General features: G+C 37.0%; 1 protein-coding gene across 1 annotated transcript in view; it reads left to right on the forward strand.

Moving 5' to 3' along the window:
* ROR2 (receptor tyrosine kinase like orphan receptor 2) overlaps positions 1-20,418 on the forward strand; it is a 301,924-nt gene that overhangs the window by 236,356 nt on the left and 45,150 nt on the right. Inside the window, exons 3-4 of the mRNA XM_043978627.1 lie at positions 18,470-18,757; positions 19,972-20,002. Of these exons, the coding sequence (XP_043834562.1) occupies positions 18,470-18,757; positions 19,972-20,002 (319 nt within the window). The remainder of the gene's footprint in view (positions 1-18,469; positions 18,758-19,971; positions 20,003-20,418) is intronic.

The following is a 20,418-nucleotide window of genomic DNA, read 5'->3' on the forward strand; positions in this document are numbered from 1 at the left end:
TGGCATGTCTCATAATGTACTATATATTTAAGTTAAATAAATTAGTTGACAACATATAGCCTTGTTGTACTTCTTTCCCAATCTTAAACCAATCAGTTATTCCATGTTTAGTTCTAACTGTTGCTTCTTGACCTGTATACTGGGTCCTCAGGGGACAAGTAAAATGATCTGGCACTCCCTTTTTTTTGAGGGTTTGTGACATTTTGTTGTCGTCCACAGAAGTCAGAGACTTTAGTGATGTCAATGACAAGAAGTAGATGTTTTTCTGGAACTCTCCCTTACTTTCTTCATGATCCAGTGAATGTTGCCAATTGGCAAGACCACTCTAGTTCTTCTGCTTCTTTGAAAACTAGCATGCTCTTCTGATAATTCTCAGTTTGCATGTTTCTGAAGCTTGACTTGCACAATCTTAGCATAACTTTGCTGGTGTGTGAAATGAATGCAGTTGTTTGGTAATTTGAACATTCCTTGGCATTGTCCTTTTCTAGTACTGGGACATAAACTAATCTTTTATAATTGATTGAAACTGTTGAGTTTTCCAAATTTGCTGGCATATTGAGTGCAGCACTTCAATGGCATTATCTTTTAGGATTTTAAATAACTCAGTTAGAATTTCATTACCTCTATAAGCTTTATTGTTAACAAGGCCCACTTGACTTCATTCTCCAGAATGTCTGGCTCTAGATCAATACCACACCAGCATGGTTATTGATGATATCATGTTATTTTTTTTAATAGGTTTTCTGTATATTCTTGCCATGTTTTCTTAATGTCTTCTACTTCTAAGTCCCTACGATTTTTGTCTTTTATTATGGCCATTTTTACATTAAATGTTTCTTTGATACCTCTAATTTTCATGAAGAGATCTCCTGTCTTTCCCATTCTAATGTTTTTGTCCATTTCCTTGCATTGTTCATTTAAGAAAACCTTATCTCTTCTTGCTAATTTTTGGAATTTTGCATTCAGTTGGATATAACTTTCCCTTTCTCTTTTACTTTTTGTTTTCCTTCTTTCTCAGGGATTTATAAAGCCTCATCAGACAGGCATTTTGCTTTTTTCCTCTTCTTTTTCTGAGGGATGGTTTTTTGTTGTTGTTGTTGCTGCCTACTACACAATATTGTGAATCTTTGTTCATAGTTCTTCAGGTACTCTACCAGATGTAATCTCTTAAATCTATTTATCACTTCCACTTCATATTCTGACAGGATGCTATTTAGGTCAAAACTATATGTTTTGATGGTTTTATTACTTAATTCAATCTGAATTTTGCAATAAAAAGCTATGAACTCCAGTTCTACTTTTAATTGACTGTATAGAGCTTTTCCACCTTTGCAAAGTATATAATCAGGCTGCCTTCAATACTGACTACCTGGGGGCAGCTAGGTGGCAGAGTGGATAGAGCACCAACCCTGGATTCAGGAGGACCTGAGTTCATGTCTGGCCTCAGACACTTAATTCTTACTAGCTGTGTGACCCTGGGCAAGTCACTTAACCCCAATTGCCTCACCAAAAAAAAATATTGACTGCCTGGTCATATCCATATGTAGAGTCATCTTTTTGCTTGTTGAAAGAGAATGTTTGCTATGACCAGCAAGTTGCCCTGAGAAAACTCTATTAGTCTTTACCCTGATTCATTTTGTACTCCAAGTTCAAACTTGCCTACTATTCCAAATACCCAATTATCTTTTGAATTCCTATTTCAGAATTCCAATCCCCTATGATGAATGTGACACCTTTTAATGGTGTTATTTCTTTTTTTTAAAAATGGTGTTATTTCTCTCTCTCTCTCTCTCTCTTTTTTTTTTTTAGTGAGGCAATTGGGGTTAAGTGACTTGCCCAGGGTCACACAGCTAGTAAGTGTTAAGTGTCTGAGGCTGAATTTGAACTCAGGTCCTCCTGACTCCAGGGCTGGTGTTCTATCCACTGCACCACCACTGCCCCATGCCACCTAGCTGGCCCTAAAAATGGTGTTATTTCTAAAAGGTGTAGGTCTTTATAGAATTGACCAACTTTGGCCTTGTTGGCATCAGAGGTTTCAGCATAGATTTGTTTTACTGTGATTTTTAATGGTTTTCTTTGGATTAAAACATATATCATTCTGTCATTTTTGCGATTATATCTCAATACTGCCTTTCTCACCCTTTATTGGTTACAAGGGCTACTCCACTTCTCAGATTCTTGCTCAAAGTAGTATCTGCAATGATATCCTGCAATTCCCCAATTGATGGTCATCCCCTCAATTTTCAATACTTTGCCACCACAAAAGGGGCTGCTATAAATACTTTTGGATATGCAGGTCATTTTCCCTTTTTTTATTACCTCTTTGGCATACAGATTTAGTAGTGGCATTGCTGGATCAAACTGTGCTGATATGCCCAGTATAGTTGCCCTTTAAGCATAGTTCCAAATTGCTCTCTAAAATGGTTGGATCAGTTCACAACTCCACCAACAGTGTATTAGTGTTCCAAATTTTTCCTTATCCTTTCCAACATTTATAATTTTCTTTTCCGGTCATAATGACCAATCTATAAGTGTGAGGAGGTGCCTCAGAGGTTTTTTTTTTAATTTGTATTTCTCTAATTGAAAGTGATTTAGAGTAGTTCTTCATAGGTCTATAGATAGCATTGATTTCTTCATCTAAAAATTTGGGGAATGGCTAAACAAGCTGTGGTATATGAATATCATGGAATTCTATTGTGCAATACAAAATGATGAGGAGTATCCTCTCAGAAAAACCAGGAAAGACTTGTATGAACTGATTCAAAGTGAAGTTAGCAGAACCAGGAAAACATTGTACATAGTATCAGCAACATTGTGTGATGATCAACTATGAATGACCAAGTCCTTTAATGTTGCAGCTGCTAAATCCTGTGTAATCCTGATTATGGCTACCTGACATTTGAATTATTTCTTTCTGGCTACTTGCAGCATTTTTTCCTTGACCTAATAGTTCTGAATTTTGGTTATTATGTTTCTGATTTTTAATTTTGGGATCTCTTTTGTAAGGGGCTAAAATTCTAGTTATACTGTCTAAAATATCTGAGTGGTTGCCATGAAATTAGAAGCCTTAGCAAGAGTTTAGACTTTTAAGCATTTATTAAGGAGAATAAGAATTTGGTGAAGAGAGAAAGAGGCCTAGATTCATCTATCTTTCAAAGGGAGCTCACAATTCTGCTCCACTCTCCATGAGAGTCCTGATGAAAGAGAGCAAACCACCCCTTCTTCATCCCACAAGCCTCCTGTGAAACTGGGAACATTCCGTCCACACGCACACACAGCTCTAAGATAATTGGCTGGTAGCTTTGATAGACAGTACCCACGAGCAAATGTCACTTCCTGACGCCAAAGAAAAGCTGCATGACTTGCCCTCAGACACCTTCTCCTCAGTAACTCTCCAGCAGGTGGTGTCACTCCAATCATTACACTTTCCTGAGGTGATCAGTGGATTCTTTCAATGCCTATTTTGCCCTCTGCTTCCAGGATATCAGGGCAGTTTTCCTAGATACTTTCTTGAAAGATGCTGTCCAGGCCCTCCTCTTGATTATGGCCTTCAGGTAGTCCAGTGATTCTGACATTGTTTCTCCTGGATTCATTTTCCAGGTCAATTGTTTTTCCCATAAGATATTTTATATTTTCTTCTATTTTTTTCATTATTTTGAATTTCTTTGATTGATTCTTTGGGGGGTTTTTTGTTTGTTTTTAGTGAGGCAATTGGGGTTAAGTGACTTGCCCAGGGTCACACAGCTAGTGAGTATTAAGTGTCTGAGTCCAGATTTGAAGTTAGGTGCTCCTGACTCCAGGGCCAGTGCTCTATCCACTGTACCACCTAGCTGCCCCACTGATTGATTCTTGATGTCACACAGAGTGATTATCTTCTGCTTGCCCAATTCTAACTTTTGAGAAGTTGTTTTCCTCAGTTACTTTTTGTACTTCCTTTTCCTTTCAGCCAATTATACTCTTTAAGGTGCTGTTTTCTTCAGTAGATTTTTATATCTCCTTTTCCATTTGGCCAGCTCTACTTTTTAAGCAATTGTTTTCTTTTTCCAAGCTGCTGACTTGGAAATTATGTTTCATAATTCTCTTGCATCATCACTCATTTCTATTTCCAATTTTCTTCTACCTCTTTTATATGATTTTTAAGATCCTTTTTGAACTCTTCCATTAGTTCTTTCTGGGCTCAAGACCACTTCTTGTTTTTCTGTGGGGTTTTGCCAATAGGTGTTTTCACAATGTTGTCCTCTTCCAAATTTGTGTTTTGATCTCCCCTGTCACCATAATAACTTTCTATGGTCAGATTTTTGTTGTTGGTGGGTTTTGCTCATCTTTTTTGGCCTTTTTATTTACTTTGAAACTTGAGCTCTGCTACCATGGTTTACTGTCTCAGGTCTCTTGTGCTAAGGGCTGCAGTCCCCTGGCTGTTTACCTGGTGCTGCACTAATATTGCCCTAAGGCTTATGGGAGACCCTAATGTCTGGTGGTGTGCTGAGGGGGTGGGGTAGTTGGCACTGCTGGACACTTTAGTGGTCTGGCAGGTTACCTGGTGCTAGACTGGGATCCTAGTGCTGTTGTCTAGTGTGTGCTGAGGCCAGTGAAATGTTTCTACAGATCTACCTTGTTGCTCATGGCTACACTGAAGCATGTGGCAGTCTGGCTGCTGGAGGCTGCCTGTTTGCCTGAGGCAATGCTTAAATAAGGGGGGGGGGGTGCTGTGGGGTGGGTACTTGTGCTGAAAGCTGCCTGTTTGCTTATGCACCTATAGCATTGGCTCCAGAGGCCTTTTTAGAGAACTACTCCCAGATAGGGAATTTCAATCCAATATCTATGTATTGCTCCCTTCAGTGAATTCAGAAAGCATGTATTTAACTATATTCTACCATTAATAATTCTATAGTCCCTTAACTTTTACATTTGAACCAATTCATAGTGTCACCATTTTTTTCTCATATTTTATCATCTTTTCCTAACTCATGGGTATAAGGTGAAACCCCAGTACTTTGAGTTTGCATTTCCCTTATTATTAGTGTTTTGGAGGATTTTTATTGTGGATATCTTGTGTTTGCTCTTTAAAAAATTGATAGTTTATATTGTTTGATCACTTACTCACTCGGGAACAGCTCTCATTCTCCTATATTATTTCATTTCTCTGTTTATCTTGGATATCAGATTTCTTTTTTTTTTTATTATATATATTTTTTATGAGATATTTTATTTTTTCCGTTACATGTAAAGATAGTTCTCAACTTTTGTTTATACATGCTTTACAATTTCAGATTTTTCTCCCTCCCTCCCCTCCCTCCCCCCTCCCCTAGACAGCAGGTAATCTGATATAGGTTATATCTATATATCTCTATACATATACATATACATATACATATATATATATACACACACATATATATACACATAATAACATTAATCCTATTTCTGCATTAATCCTGTTACAAGAGAAAGAATCAGAGCAGTGATGCAAAACCTCAAAATAGAAAAAAAAAAAACCAACAGCACCCAAAACAAAAGAAATAATATGGTTCAATCAGCATCTATACTCCACAGTTCTTTCTTTTTTTTTCTTGGATCTGGAGATCCTCTTCTATCATGAGTTCCCTGGAACTCTTCTGTACCATTGCATTGGTGAGAAGAATATAGTCCATCACAGTAGGTCAACACTCAATGTTGATGATACTGTGTACAATGTTCTTCTGGTTCTGCTCATCTCACTCATCATCAGCTCACGTAAGACCCTCCAGGTTTCTCTGAACTCTTCCTGCTCATCATTTCTTACAGCACAATAGTATTCCATTGTATTCATATACCACAACTTGTCCAGCCATTCCCCAATTGATGGGCACCCCCTCAACTTCCAATTCCTTGCTACCACGTAAAGAGCAGCTATAAATATTTTTGTACATGTGGGTCCCTTTCCCCCTTCCATGATTTCTTTGGGCAAAAGACCTAAAAGTGGGATTGCTGGGTCAAAGGGTATGCACAGCTTTATTGCCCTTTGGGCATAATTCCAAATTGCTCTCCAGAATGGTTGGATCAGCTCACAGCTCCACCAACAATGCATTAGTGTTCCAATTTTCCCACAGCCTCTCCAACATTTATTATCTTCCTTTTTTGTCATTTTAGCCAATCTGATAGGTGTCAGGTGGTACCTCAGAGTTGTTTTAATTTGCATCTCTCTAATCATTAGAGATTTAGAGCATTTTTTCATATGGGAATAGAGAGCTTTGGTTTCTTCATCAGAAAACTGCCTGTTCATATCCTTTGACCATTTCTCAATTGGGAAATGACTTGGATTCTTATAAATTTGATTTAATTCCCTATATATTTTAGAGATGAGGCCTTTATCAGAAGCACTGGCCTCAAAAATTGTTTCCCAGCTTTCTGTCTCCCTTCCAATTTTGGATGCATTGCTTCTGTTTGTACAAAATTTTTTTAATTTAATATAATCAAAATCATCCACTTTGCATTTTATAATATACTCTATCTCATGTTTGGTCAAAAACTGTTCTCCTTTCCAAAGATCTGATAGGTACACTATTCCTTTCTCTCCTAATTTACCTATGGTATCACCTCTTATGTCTAAATCATGTATCCATTTTGACCTTATTTTAGTATAAGGTGTAAGATGTTGGTCTAAGCCTAATTTCTGCCATACTATCTTCCAGTTTTCCCAGCAGTTTTTGTCAAATACTGAGTTCCTATCCCAGAAGCTGGAGTCTTTGGGTTTATCAAACACTACATTACTAGTGTCATTTACTACTGCATTTCCTGAGCCTAGCCTATTCCATTGATCTACCACTCTATTTTTTAGCCAGTACCAGATAGTTTTGATGACTGCCACTTTATAGTAAAGCTCCAGGTTTGGTACCGCTAACCCACCTTCCTGTGAATTTTTTTTCATTATTTCCCTGGATATTCTTGATTTTTTGTTTTTCCAGATGAATTTTGTTATTTGGATATCAGATTTCAATGAGAAATATTTGTTGCAGTTTTCCCCCAATTAACTTGTCTTCTAATTCTATTTCTATTGACTGTGTTCATTTAAAAGCTTTTAAGTTTTGATTTTTTTTTTGGCGGGGCAATGGGGGTTAAGTGACTTGCCCAGGGTCACACAGCTGTGTCAAGTGTCTGAGGCTGGATTTGAACTCAAGTACTCCTGAATCCAGGGCCAGTGCTTTATCCACTGCGCCACCTAGCTGCCCCCTAAAAGCTTTTAAGTTTTAATTGAAATTTTCCTTTGCATTCTCTATTGTTCTAGTGCTCTTCTATTAATTTTTCACCTCCCTTTAGTTTTGTTTTTCCTTATTTCCTTTTTTTTCTTGGAGAATCTCATTCTGTGTAATTTTATATTCCCCAACTATTGCTCTCATTCCTCTGCCCATGTAGCATTTCTGTTCTATTTTGTAGGTAATTCGATGAAAAACAGACTAACAAACTCTATAGGAAAGTCTGAGAAAAAGTGACTTATGAGATAATCTACAAGTCCTGTTTTATTGATCTGGTAAACACTTTTCATATCCTCACTAGAGTTTCAAAAATTCCCTATCCTTCTTTTCTTCTTGTTTTTTAGTCATTTCAGTCATGTCTGACTCTTCGTGACCCATATGGAATTGTCTTGGCAATGATACTGGAATGGCTTGATGATTCCTTCCCCAGCTCATTTTACAGATGAGGAAACTGAGGCAGAAAGAATTAAGTGTCCAAGGTCACATAGCTAGTAAGTGTGTGAAGTTGGATTTGAACTGAGATATTCTTGACTCCAGGTCGGGAACTCTACCCACTGTGCTACCTAGCTGACCTTCTAGAAACATTGTTTTATTGCTCATTCCTCAAGAACTTGATCTACTGATTCTCTAGTACATAAAGCTTCTCTTTTCCATTTCCAAAGCTAGTTAACACAGCTTTGTGAATGAAGTCTCCAAATAATTAGACTGGTTTTTGTTTGTTTGTTTCTTTTTTGTTTTTGTTTTTTGGTGAGGCAATTGGGGTTAAGTGACTTGTCCAGGGTCACACAGCTAGTAAGTGTTAAGTGTCTGAGGCCAGATTTGAACTCAGGTACTCCTGAATCCAGGGCTGGTGCTCTATCTACTGTGCCACCTAGCTGCCCCAAATAATTAGACTGTTAATTAAATATTTGTTTAGTTGGTTGTTAAAAACAAGTAACTTGTTTGCTTTCATATTTGATTCCTTTAAAGGTTTATTTTGGTTTTCATGGTGCATTTATTTGAGGATAGTTAAATGACAAGAAGCATAGTAATAGCTCAAACACAAAATGCTTTAATGAGTTGTTAATTTTTATTAGAATAATTTTGAGTCCAATGAATTTCAACTCATGTTTTTTGAGTATTCTCACTCAAATCTAGGAAATTCTTCAAATCTTAGAAGAAATTCCCTTTGTATCTGAGTTGTCTCACTTATATGACTATTGGAAAGGGATTATAATTGTACTCACTTCAGAGAGAAGCACAGTACTTTCCATAAGAATATAAGGAGCTCTACCTCTTTTATTCTTTGCTAAGTATAAATGGTATATAAGGAATATACATATATACACACATATTTTATTTATAAAATCACACACACATTTTTTTTTTGTGGGGCAATGGGGGTTAAGTGACTTGCCCAGGGTCACACAGCTAGTAAGTGTCAAGTGTCTGAGGCCAGATTTGAACTCAGGTCCTCCTGAATCCAGGGCCGGTGCTTTATCCACGGTGCCACCTAGTTGCCCCCCCCCCACACACATATTTCAGAACACTTTTAGGTGTTCTTGTTTGTATCCCTTATCAAAGATAATTCACAGTCCTGGCAGTGTCCCCATCAGTGGGGCATCATTAATCTTTATACCCTTCTATATTCTTTCACCCTTTAATCTATCAATGTCATTCTTATATCCCTTCATAAGATCATGTATAAAGAACTAGAAGGAAATGTCATATTGTCCAACCCCTCATTTTACTTAATAAGAAATTGAATTCAAGTGCAGTACTCATTTCATTATATTAGGCTTCCCTCCCCATTTGAGGGACTGGATTAGGCTATTGAATGTGATGATCTAAATATCACAGAACAAGCTGTCTACTGGCTCCAATAGGGAATAGATTGTTGAGTTTTTATGGATTAGTTTTGTGTGTGTTTAGTTGTGGTTTTCCATATTTTGTCTTGCCTTGATCTTATTTCTAGATCCTTCTTAATTAATTAATCAATGAAGCCTAACACTCATATCCCTTGTGTGGCCTGATTGTTTACTCTTTCCTTCCTTCTTATCTGTTTCATACCCATAGAAAGCTCACCAATAGTAGAGGGTCATAATTTCTAAGAATGAATTAATATTTTGATTTGTAGTCATGGAACTTCAGTGCTGTCATGAACTACAAAACCCTCTTTGGCAACAGAGGCATTGTCTCTTGATGATTTTGTTGCAGTGATAGCCCAAGGATTGAAGGTCAAAATTCCTATGGGGTGTTCTGCATAGCACTATTCAACTCAGTTCTACATTATTGTGCTATTGGATGATCTTGATTACAGGGATCAATAAAATCTATAGTTAATCAAAAAATCTTACTTTAGACATTTCTTTTAACCTTTTTACCTAACAGCATTTTGTCCAGAGTTCATCTCTTGCAGCAAAATTAACTGTTTTGAGTTTTACCTCCCCTACTTATCTTTGTCTCTTTTAATAGAGGAACACTTCTTTGAGGTGAGTTCATAGCTCATTTCCACTGAGCTCTAGAAAAACAAACTACTGACAAAAGTAAAAAAGCAGCATGCAAAAGGTCTGGATAACTGACCAAATGGAAAATTTATCCAACACAAGTTGATGATACACCAGCTCACCCAGATAATTTGTTTCAACTTTCAACTCACTGAAGGCAAACAAAGCATAGTAAGATTGTCTATTGAGAATCATTGGCATAGTTTAGATGTTCATTTCCTAAACTGTGCAGTTTAGAAAATGTAGCATACCATTTATTCCCTTGGCTTTTCTCCCTTTTGTTTAGTGGGTCAAGATCCATACATTAAAATTCAGTAGGCAGGGTGACTAGGTGGCACAGTGGATAAAGCACTGGCCCTGGATTCAGGAGTACCTGAGTTCAAATCTGGCCTCAGACACTTTACACTTGCTAGCTGTGTGACCCTGGGCAAGTCACTTAACCCCCATTGCCCCATTAAAAAAACAATAACAACAACAAAAAACTCAGTAGGCCTCCTGGCTTCTAAGGCTTCAACAGCATTATATATTTGAGTAGAACTGAAGACAGATATGATAAGTTGCTAATGTCTAAAATCAGTCAGGTTTGTATGAAGATGCACATTTATACCCCAGTATATTTAAAAATCTGCTCTTTTCTATGTTCCAACAGGTCATAAATATGATAGTCTATAGGTTAAATTTTTAAAAACCTAGAAACGCCTAATGACAGTTGTTCTTGGTGTCTCTTCTCCAGCAGCTAAGCATCAGATTATAAATAGGATCAGGGCAGATTGCAGGCTGTGGCAGGTATGTCTGTTGCCCCTGGTCTCGGAAGAATTTTCCAGTATTCTCGATGACTTGTTCATCTGACAGCTGAGAATATGGCTGCTCTTGGCAAAAAGTGAAGGTCTCCCACAGTGTCACCCCAAAGGCCCACACATCACTTGCCGTGGTGAACTTGCCCAATAAGATACTCTCCCAAGACATCCAGTGGATAGGGAACACTGCCTGACCTTGGATCCTATAGTAGTCTCCACTGTATAGGTTTCTGCTCATCCCAAAGTCTGCTATCTTGATGGTGTAGTTCTTACCCACTAAGCGGTTTCATGTGGCCAGGTCCCGGTGGACATTGTCAAAGTGCAAGTCCATGAGGGATTGCCCCTCTGGACAAAATTTTCTTTTCCTGTGTTGTTATTGACATTGTGTCCTAGCATAGGTTATGGTATTTTCTTTTGTTGCTTCATCAAGGAAACACTACGTGTTTCTTGTCAAAGCAAAGGGGGGACCCTGGGTCAAAATTAATTTCCACATAGTATCTAGAAAAAACTAGAAAAAAATCTCAGGCACCATCTAGTTCTGACCAATATGCACCTACTCAAGACACTTTTCTACAACCTTCCTGACAAGTAACTGTCCAATATCTGTTTGAAGATCTCCATTGTGAGGAAGCTGTGGCATTCATGCCTTCAGATCCTGGCTCTGCTAAGAGATTTAGACACTATATATCCTTGGGCAATTCAGTTAGCTTCTTTGCATAAATTATTGGGAAGTTTTTACACAAATGTATCATTAGGGGCCAGGGAGTCTTTCTTCTATATAATATTCTCTCAAATTCTCTGACAATAGATAATGATGTCCTACACTAAGACTTCTTTTCTCCATGCTGAATGTCACAGGTTCATTCTTCTGATCCAAATAAAGCATGTTATCATAATAATAATAATAGCAAATGTGCCAGGCACTGTGCTAAACACTTTATCAATTTTTATCTCACTTGATCTTCACAACAACCCTAGTGACTTGCCCCAGATCACACAGCTAGTAAGTGTCTAAGTTTAGATTTGAACTCACATCTTCCTGTCTCCAGTACTCTAGTACCCCATCCTCTGTGCCACTTACCTATTCTTACCATCTTGGTCACTCCCCTCCAAACACCAATTTGTTTATGTCTTTTATAAAATATGGGTTCTAAAATTGAAGCTAGTACTCCAGATGTAGTGTAACAGGGCAAAGTAAGTTATAAATCACTCCTTTGACCCAGCAATACCATTATTAGGTCTTTTTCACAAAGAGATCATAAAAAAGGGAAAAGGGCTCACATGTATGAAAATATTTATAGCTGCTCTTTTTGTGGTGGCAAGGAATTGGAAATTGAGAGGATGCCCATCATTTGGGGAATGGCTAAACAAATTGTGGTATATGAATGTAATGGAATACTATTGTGCTATAAGAAACAATGAGCAGGCAGATTTCAGAAAAACCTGGAAAGATTTAAGTGGACTGATGCTGAATGAAGTGAGCAGAACCAGGAGAACATTGTACACAGTAATAGCAACATTGTGTGATGATCATAGTAACTATGATAGACTTGGCTCTTCTCAGTGATATAATGATCCAAGACAATTCCCAAGGACTTATGATAGAAAATGCTCTCCACATCCAGAGAAAAAGAACTTTGGAATCTGAATGCAGATTGAACCATAATATTTCTACTTTTTTTATGTGTTTTTCTTTTTTGAGGTTTTCCCATTTTGTTCTGATTCTTTCACAACTGACTAATGCAGAAATATGTTTAATGTGATCATGCATATATAACCTGTGTAAGATTGCTTTCTGTTTTGGGGAGAAGGGAGGGAAGGAGAGGAGGTAGAAAAAATTGGAACTCCAAATCTTATAAAGACAGATGTTGAAGACTATCTTTACATAGAACTGGAAAAAAAAATACTATTAAGATTGGAGAAAAGAAAAGAAAAGACCCTTGGCACTGAAAGAAGTTCTAACTTGAAAATTAGCTGAGTCATGGTGAAAAGATGAGAAAGAGAAGCCAAATGTTTCTTAGAATACATATCTTGTGCTCTTGCTGAGCATAGCATGTTCTTTGAGTGAAGGCAGCAAAGGACAGGAATAAGTGTCTTCCATCTTCCCCAAATCAATGACATCTATCTGTGCCAGCATGAGGCAATTTCCATATCCTGTTGATTGCCTAATATCCTACCTGGGATTTGGGAAACATCCAGTGCTGAAGAGCAACCTTCCCTCTGACCTCAGCCCTTCCATCTCTATCTGCACATGTCTTTTGAGGGAAGAGAAAGATTAACATTGGTAGGGAATAGGACTGGTTTCTCCTGTTGTGGTTTGACTTCATCTCCTGCTCTACCATTTTCCTGCTTAATCTCCATGCTTAAGAAAGAAAATGAATAGAGAAGCAGGACCTTCCATCTAACTATGTCTCCCATCTTGTACTGCACTTGTTTTTAGCCTTAATCTTCTCAACTTCCTTTGGGAAGAGGAATAATGCCCTCCATTGAATGATGAACTTTCTCACACCTGCTTATATCTTTCATATCCCAGTGATACTGAATCCCTTTAGGTCATCTTCCAAACCCCATTCCCTACCTCCCACTACTTAATTCCTTATTCCCATCCCTCTCAACCCTTCCAATCCAAAATTTCATCCTAAATTCACCCAGCTCTTCCACTCTGACAAGTAAAATGCTTATTACATAGACAACAGATCTCCTTTCATCCTAGATATTTTCCTTTCTCAGAGAACTTCTTCCCCTTACTAGCTATTACTGAAGCCTGACTTCTTTCTCATGACAGAACCTTCCTGGTCACACTTTACAGTACTGACTGCACCTTCAATTCATTCTTCTGTGCTCACTGGTTGAGGTAAGGTAGTTGTAATACTCCTTGTTCCACATTGCCACTTCCAGGGGCTCCCTCTACTTCTATCAATTAGTAACCTCTCCTCCATCAAAGTTTGTACTATTTATATCTATAATCTAATGAAAATCCTGGTAGCTGCTGTCTTCAGACACCCAGGTCACTCACCTTCCTTCCTCAATTTCATTATCTGGCTCATAGTTTTACCCTCCTCCTAATTTCTGTCTTCATATTAGGGGATATCAACATACACACATATTGATTCTCTCCCAAGCACCCTAATAATTCAGTTTCTCAACCTACTCACTTCCTTGATCATATTGTTGATCTTACCATTACCCTCCACATTCAAGAATTCTTAAATCCTCTTATCCTGCCATAATCTATTGGTTTTTCACTTTTCCCTCTGCCTTCACTTACAAAACCCTACTCTTTATCTACATTATGATCTCCAATTCCTTGACCTTTCAATTCTTTCAATCCCTTTCAATTCTCTCCTAGGCCATCAACCCTATACTAGAAAATCTCCATCAATACTATACTAGAGGGGGCAGCTAGGTGGCACAGTGGACAGAGCATCGGCCCTGGAGTCAGGAGTACCTGAGTTCAAATCCGGCCTCAGACACTTAACACTTACTAGCTGTGTGACCCTGGGCAAGTCACTTAACCCCAATTGCCTCACTAAAAAAAAAAAAAAACCCAATACTATACTAGACAATCTCTCTCCTCTTTTCTTCATCTTGGTGAACTAGGTGAATCAGTTCAACTCTACATTGCCGTCCTCCTTTGAATTCCTACTCCTCTCATCTTTTGGTGATTATCCTCTGTCAAGCCTCTTCCTTGGATCACTCTCACCATTCACCACCTTCACTCCTCCATACATGCTCCTAAATGAAGATGGGAAAAAATATGCAACCATTCTGCTGGGTTCACTACAAATCTATATTACACAATCTCGACTGGGCCTTCATTGTTACTACGCAGTCCTTTTATACCTGCCATATCAAGTCACCATCCCACTCTCCACAGAACCTCTTCTTTTTGTCCTCAAACCTGTCATGTCTTCCCATATCTCTCTCTCCCTCAGCTAAAAACATTGCCTTACATTTTATAGAAAAAAAAAAAACGTGGTGATTTGTCATGAGCTCCTTCTTTTACCTTCTTTCTCATTTGCTATCATTCACTTGCTTTCTGCTACCATATCCTCCTTTATACCTGTCTCAAAAGATACATGACTTTACTCCTCAACAAGGTTGATCCTACTACCTCTTCAAGCTATCCCATTCTGTCCTATCTCCTTCAATATTACCCCCCATAATCCTCACTCTATCACTTATTTGCAATTTCTCCCTGTCTACTGGCTCATTTTCTACTTCCTAGAAACATACCCTTGTCTCCTTCATCCTAAAATGAATGAATGAATAAATAAATAAGTAGATAAATAAGCAAGTAAATAAATTGAGTCTCACTTCATTCTTCTATCCCCACTATTGTCCTATATCTCTTCTACCCATTGTAGCTGATCTTAAAAATGGCCACCTAAAAATAGGTGTCTCTACTTTCTCTCCTTTCACTCTCTTCTTAACCCCTTACAATGGAGCTTCCAAATTTATTATTTCACCAAACTGTTCTCTCCTAAGGTGTCAGTGATTTCTTAATTGCCAAATCCAATGGATTTTTTCTCAATTCTTATTCTCCTTGAAACCTTTGACATTGTTGATCACTTTCTCCTCCTTGATACTCTTTAGGTTTTCAGGATTCCATTCTCACTTGGTTCTCCTACCTATATGACTATGGCTTTTCTGGCTTTTCCTCCAGTTTATGATCTCTAGTAGGAGGTGTCCCTCAGGGTTCTGTCCTGGGCTCTCTTCTCTTCTCTTCTCCCTCTATACTACTTCACTTGGTGATCTCATCAACTCCAATAGATTTAATTACTTAAAAAAAATTATGAGCAAGGTGCTTTCAGAAAAACCTGGGAAGACTTACATTAACTGATTCAAAGTGAAGTGAGCAAAACCAGGAGAACATTGTACACAGTAACTGCAATATTGTATGATGATCAACTGTGAATAACTTAGGACTTATGATGAAAAATGCTATATACCTCCAGAGATAAAACTTATGAAGTCTGAATACAGATCAAAGGATAGTATTTTTTACTTTATCTTTTACGTGATTTTTTTCTGCTTTCTGTTTTCTTTCACAACATGACAAATGTGGAAATGTTTTATATGATGCCACATATATGACCTAAATAAAATTTCCTGTCTTCTCAATGAGGGAGGAAGAGAGGAAGGGAAGGCAACAATTTGGAACTCACTTTTTTTAAATGTTATATATTGTTTTTAAATGTATGTGAAAAAATAATTTAAAAAAAGAAGTTATTGGTAAATTTGAAGAAAGCAGTTTCACTTCAATGATGAGGTAGGAAAATGAATTGCAGAGGATTTGGAAAAAGTGGAGGAGATCTCAAGGAATGTAGCTGAAAGGAAAAGAGATTTAGGATGGTAGCTAAAGGTGAAAAAGAGAGAAGATGAAGTTTTTAGTAAATGTCCTCCATTTTTCAGTGAAGTAATAAGGCAAGGTCCCCAGTTGCTAGAGGAGAGATTTGAGGAGAAATCAGAATGCTTGGAACAGCTGTTATGATAAGTGGAATACCAAATTCATTAAGGAGGTATAAAGGATAGCCTAGCCACTGTGAGAGCCCAACTGAGATTATGTAATATACATTTGTATTGTACCCAATCTGCATAATTTTGTGATTTCCTCTAGCTATGTTAAGCAATAAGTAGAGAGGAAGGAGGCAGAGGATGGGAGTAACACAAGGTTGGGGGTTTGTCAAAATATGATTGATGATAGGGAAAGGGATAAGGGAATTTGAGTATAGAAGATAGTACAGAGTTGAAATTATTTGCCAAGAAGTCAAGATAGGGAGTGGAAGAAAGTATACCCAGTGCAGAGATTATATCCTGGAAAAAACTGAGAGATGGAGGGATTATAGGTTGTGGTGAGGATGAAGAACAGGTTTAGTAAGGCATGGGGAAAGATAAAATGATAACAGATTGTGATTAGATAAAGGAATTTTATAATTCATGAACATGGAAGTAGAACACATGGATAAAACCCACAAAATCAAGGGTATATGACCATTGTGGAAGCAAAATATGTATATTGAAGTCCTTAAGTATGAAGGCAGGAGTTATGTGAGTTAGGCAATAAATTCATTGAACAAATGTCTAATGAGGCTGAAAATATTGGCTAGACTTAAGTTGTATAGGGCTTTGAAAAATAAAGATAGGTCTATAATTTATTCCAGTATTCTAGAATTTATCCTAAGGAGTTATTGGATTTTATTGTAAGTAAATCATATGGTCAGTTGTTATGGAAATTTATGGAAAATTACTTTGAGAATAGTATTTAAGATGTCTTGGAGTAGAGACTTGAGGCAGTGAGATCATCCTTGACATTGTCCCCCCCCACACACATACACACTCTACTTCTTTCCCCCAGTTTCAATCAGTGAGATGGCCCTTCTTCTTACCAACCCTAACATGTACCCTCAATCCTATCCATTCCAATATTCTCCAGCGGAAAGCAGCCACAGTTAATCCCCTCCCTAATCTTCAGTCTCTCCTTATCTAAGTAGTTTCTTCCAAAATGCCTTAAAAATATGTCCAAATCTTCACATCTTTAAAAAAAAATCTTCACTAGATCCTACCACCTGCTTCATCTAAAACAGTTGACCACCTAATTCTACATATTCTTTCTTAAAAATTACATTATTCTGTTTCTCCTACCTCTGTAACTTACCCTTTCTTGTCTCTTTTGCTTTTTTATTAACCACATCAAACCTAACTGTAGGGTTTGTCCTAGACTCTCAACTTTTTGCTTCATACACTTTTATTTTTTTTTGTGGGGAAATGAGGGTTAAGTGACTTGCCCAGGGTCACACAGCTAGTAAATATCAAGTGTCTGATGCCAGATTTGAACTCAGGTCCTCCTGAATCTAGGGCTGGTGCTTTATACACTGTGCCACCTAGCTGCTTCTTGCTTCATACGCTCTTGATGACTTTATCATCTCCCATGGATTTTATTATAATTTCTAAACAAGTTGTATATCATCTCTATATCATCTTATATAGCATATACATAAGTTTACATATATGTATTTATTTATATATATATAATCTTATATAATCATCTCTATACAACAAGTATACAACTTGAAGATTTCTATATCTCAGCCCCAGTTTCTCCATTGAACTTCACCAATTACCATATTCTTTCATCACCAATTGTCTATTGGACATTTCAAACTGGATGTCTGAAAGACATCTTAAACTTAATATGCCCAAAACAGAAAAGGGAACAGGATGTATTTGTACAAAACTATTTATAACATCTTTTTTATGGTGGCTAAGAATTAGAAATTGAAGAGATGCCCATCAATTGGAGAATGGCTGAACAAGCCATCATATATGAATATGTTGGAATATTATTGTGTTATAACAAATGACAAGCAGAATGGTTTCATAAAAACCTGGAAATATTTACATGAACTGATGCAAAGTGAGCAGAACCAGGAAAATGTTGTATACAGTAACAGCATTAATGTATGATGACAAAATGTGAGTGACTTAGCCATTATCAACAATATAATGATCCAATACAATCCTAAAGGACTAATGATGAAGCAAACTATCTCCCTCCTGAGAATTGTCTGAATAGTACCTGAAACATGCTTGGGGTTTTTTTCACTTTATTTTTCATTCTTTCTTTAAAAAATTCAAATCTTGTACAAAATGACTAATTTGGAAATGTTTTACATGGTTACACATGTATAACCTACTATCTCCGGGAGACAAGGGGGAAGAGAAAGAACTCAAAACTTAAAAAAAAAAAATGTTAGAACTGCTTTAATGTGGAATTTAGGGGAGAAAACAAAATATCATATACCTGATCAATATTAGAAATAACATTTGTATACATAACTGAGAAAAGTAAGAGAAAATTGAAATCGTCCTTCAGAGTGCTTCATCAGACTTGCTTTTTATTACAGCTTCATTAAAGTTTGCTTTTTTTTTTTTTAACCCTTATACTTTATAGGGTACTTTTTGAATTTTTTGGAACCAGTAAACAATATCACCATAGTCCAGGGCCAGACAGCAATTCTCTACTGCAAAGTGGCAGGTAATCCATCTCCAAATATCAGATGGCTAAAGAATGATGCACCTGTGGTTCAAGAACCACGTAGAATCATCATCAGGAAAACAGACTATGGTTCTCGTTTAAGAATTCAAGATCTGGATACCACAGACACTGGGTACTACCAGTGTGTGGCTACCAATGGAATGAAGACAATAACAGCAACTGGAGTCCTTTTTGTGAGGCTTGGTGAGTCACTACACTGAAAATATTCTGTTTTAAACTTCTTTCCTCTCTGAGTATTTACTGTATATAATTGAGATATTAATTTGGTATTTAAAAGTACACACACACAACTCAACATAAAAGCAAGTCAATAAAGTAATTCCTTGATATCTCAAAAGTTCCTGTTTCATTTCATGATGAAAGAAAGTAGTGGTCTCTAACAATATAGTTTAGGAAAGATAACTGTTGTACCTTGTTTTGGGCCATATGTAATGAAAGGTAATGTTTCATTACTTCTAGTCTTCTTTTAAGTGCTGATCACATTCCATACAGTGAGCTCTTGGGTGAGGATATACTGACACTGACTTAGTTGATCAAACCAAGTTTTCTTTTCCAGTGATTTTCTCCTGCTATTATCATTATTATTGATTACATTTGTAATATGGCCAGTATTATTAGCCTCAGAATACTTAGTCATGCAAAGTCAAATTTGGTTTGTATGTATTTGAGAGGAACAGGAAGTGAGAGACACACAGACACAGAGAGAGAGAGAGAGAGAGAGAGAGAGAGAGAGAGAGAGAGAGAGAGAGAGAGAGAGAGAATGAAAATGAGAATGCTACAACCTTACTATTTATTTCTCATGAACGGTCAAGTGAATTAAGTGCTAAGAGGGAATTAAACACTATATTATTTAAGTTCAGTGTCACAGGCAATATTTATGCCATTTCATTGGTCAATCTTAGTTTATTTTTTTAGGACTTAGTAAGAGAGTCTATGCAACAATTAATCCTTTATCATTTGAAAAGTGTGTATTTATATAACACTTTTTTCAAAAATCAAGGTCATACAAGTTTCATCCAGAGTAGTACCAGTATAGTATAATAGGTAGATGGCCTCCAAGCCAGTTCAGGTTTTACATTTGATATATACTAGCCATGTGAACCAAGGATGGCTACTTAACCTCCCAATGTTCTAGGAAACTCTCTAAGACCATAAGCTAAAAAGAAAGCAGCTACCTCTATTAGTAAAAGGAGTTACCTTACCTGCTTTTTTTTTTTTAAGTATGTATTTCAGCATAGCTAGTAAGTAATTATAAGCAAAGAATCCAGGGCCCTAAACTAGAGACAAATTTTCTATTTTAAAAAATGCCACGATTTCTAGGCTTGTGTCATTGATTCTGAATTTTTATATTATTAGTCAAAGATAGGCAATAATTTTTGTTTGCATTATCTTTTTAGGTCCAACACACAGCCCAAATCATAATTTTCAGTAAGTATTTTTTCTCTACAAATAATTTTCTGTGAACTTTGCTGTAATAGAATTTAGACCTTCAGACCATAAATTCAATAAATACTGCTTGCAGTCCCTACATTTTTGCCAAAAAAATGTTTAGGTTGATTGTAATTTCTTGGAATGACAAGAGTGTGTTCTGAAAAGAAAAGGGTTATGGTTAGTTTTTGGCCAACAAAAATCTTGTTAGGAAACTTTTGGGAAACTGTGAAATGACATGTGATGTTATTATTTTATTGTTGTTGTTGATTTTCCTTTATTCTTGAAGAGGACTATGATATTGGGGTGATATCATGACTTGCAGTAAATTTAAATGAGGGAGAGCTATAAAAAAACTCACCAGCCTCACTCTCTCCTCCATAATCGTTTGGGTCCAATGGGAAGACATTTATCAG

This window comes from Dromiciops gliroides, chromosome 1 (genome assembly GCF_019393635.1).
Source record: "Dromiciops gliroides isolate mDroGli1 chromosome 1, mDroGli1.pri, whole genome shotgun sequence".
Taxonomy (NCBI): Eukaryota; Metazoa; Chordata; class Mammalia; order Microbiotheria; family Microbiotheriidae; genus Dromiciops; species Dromiciops gliroides.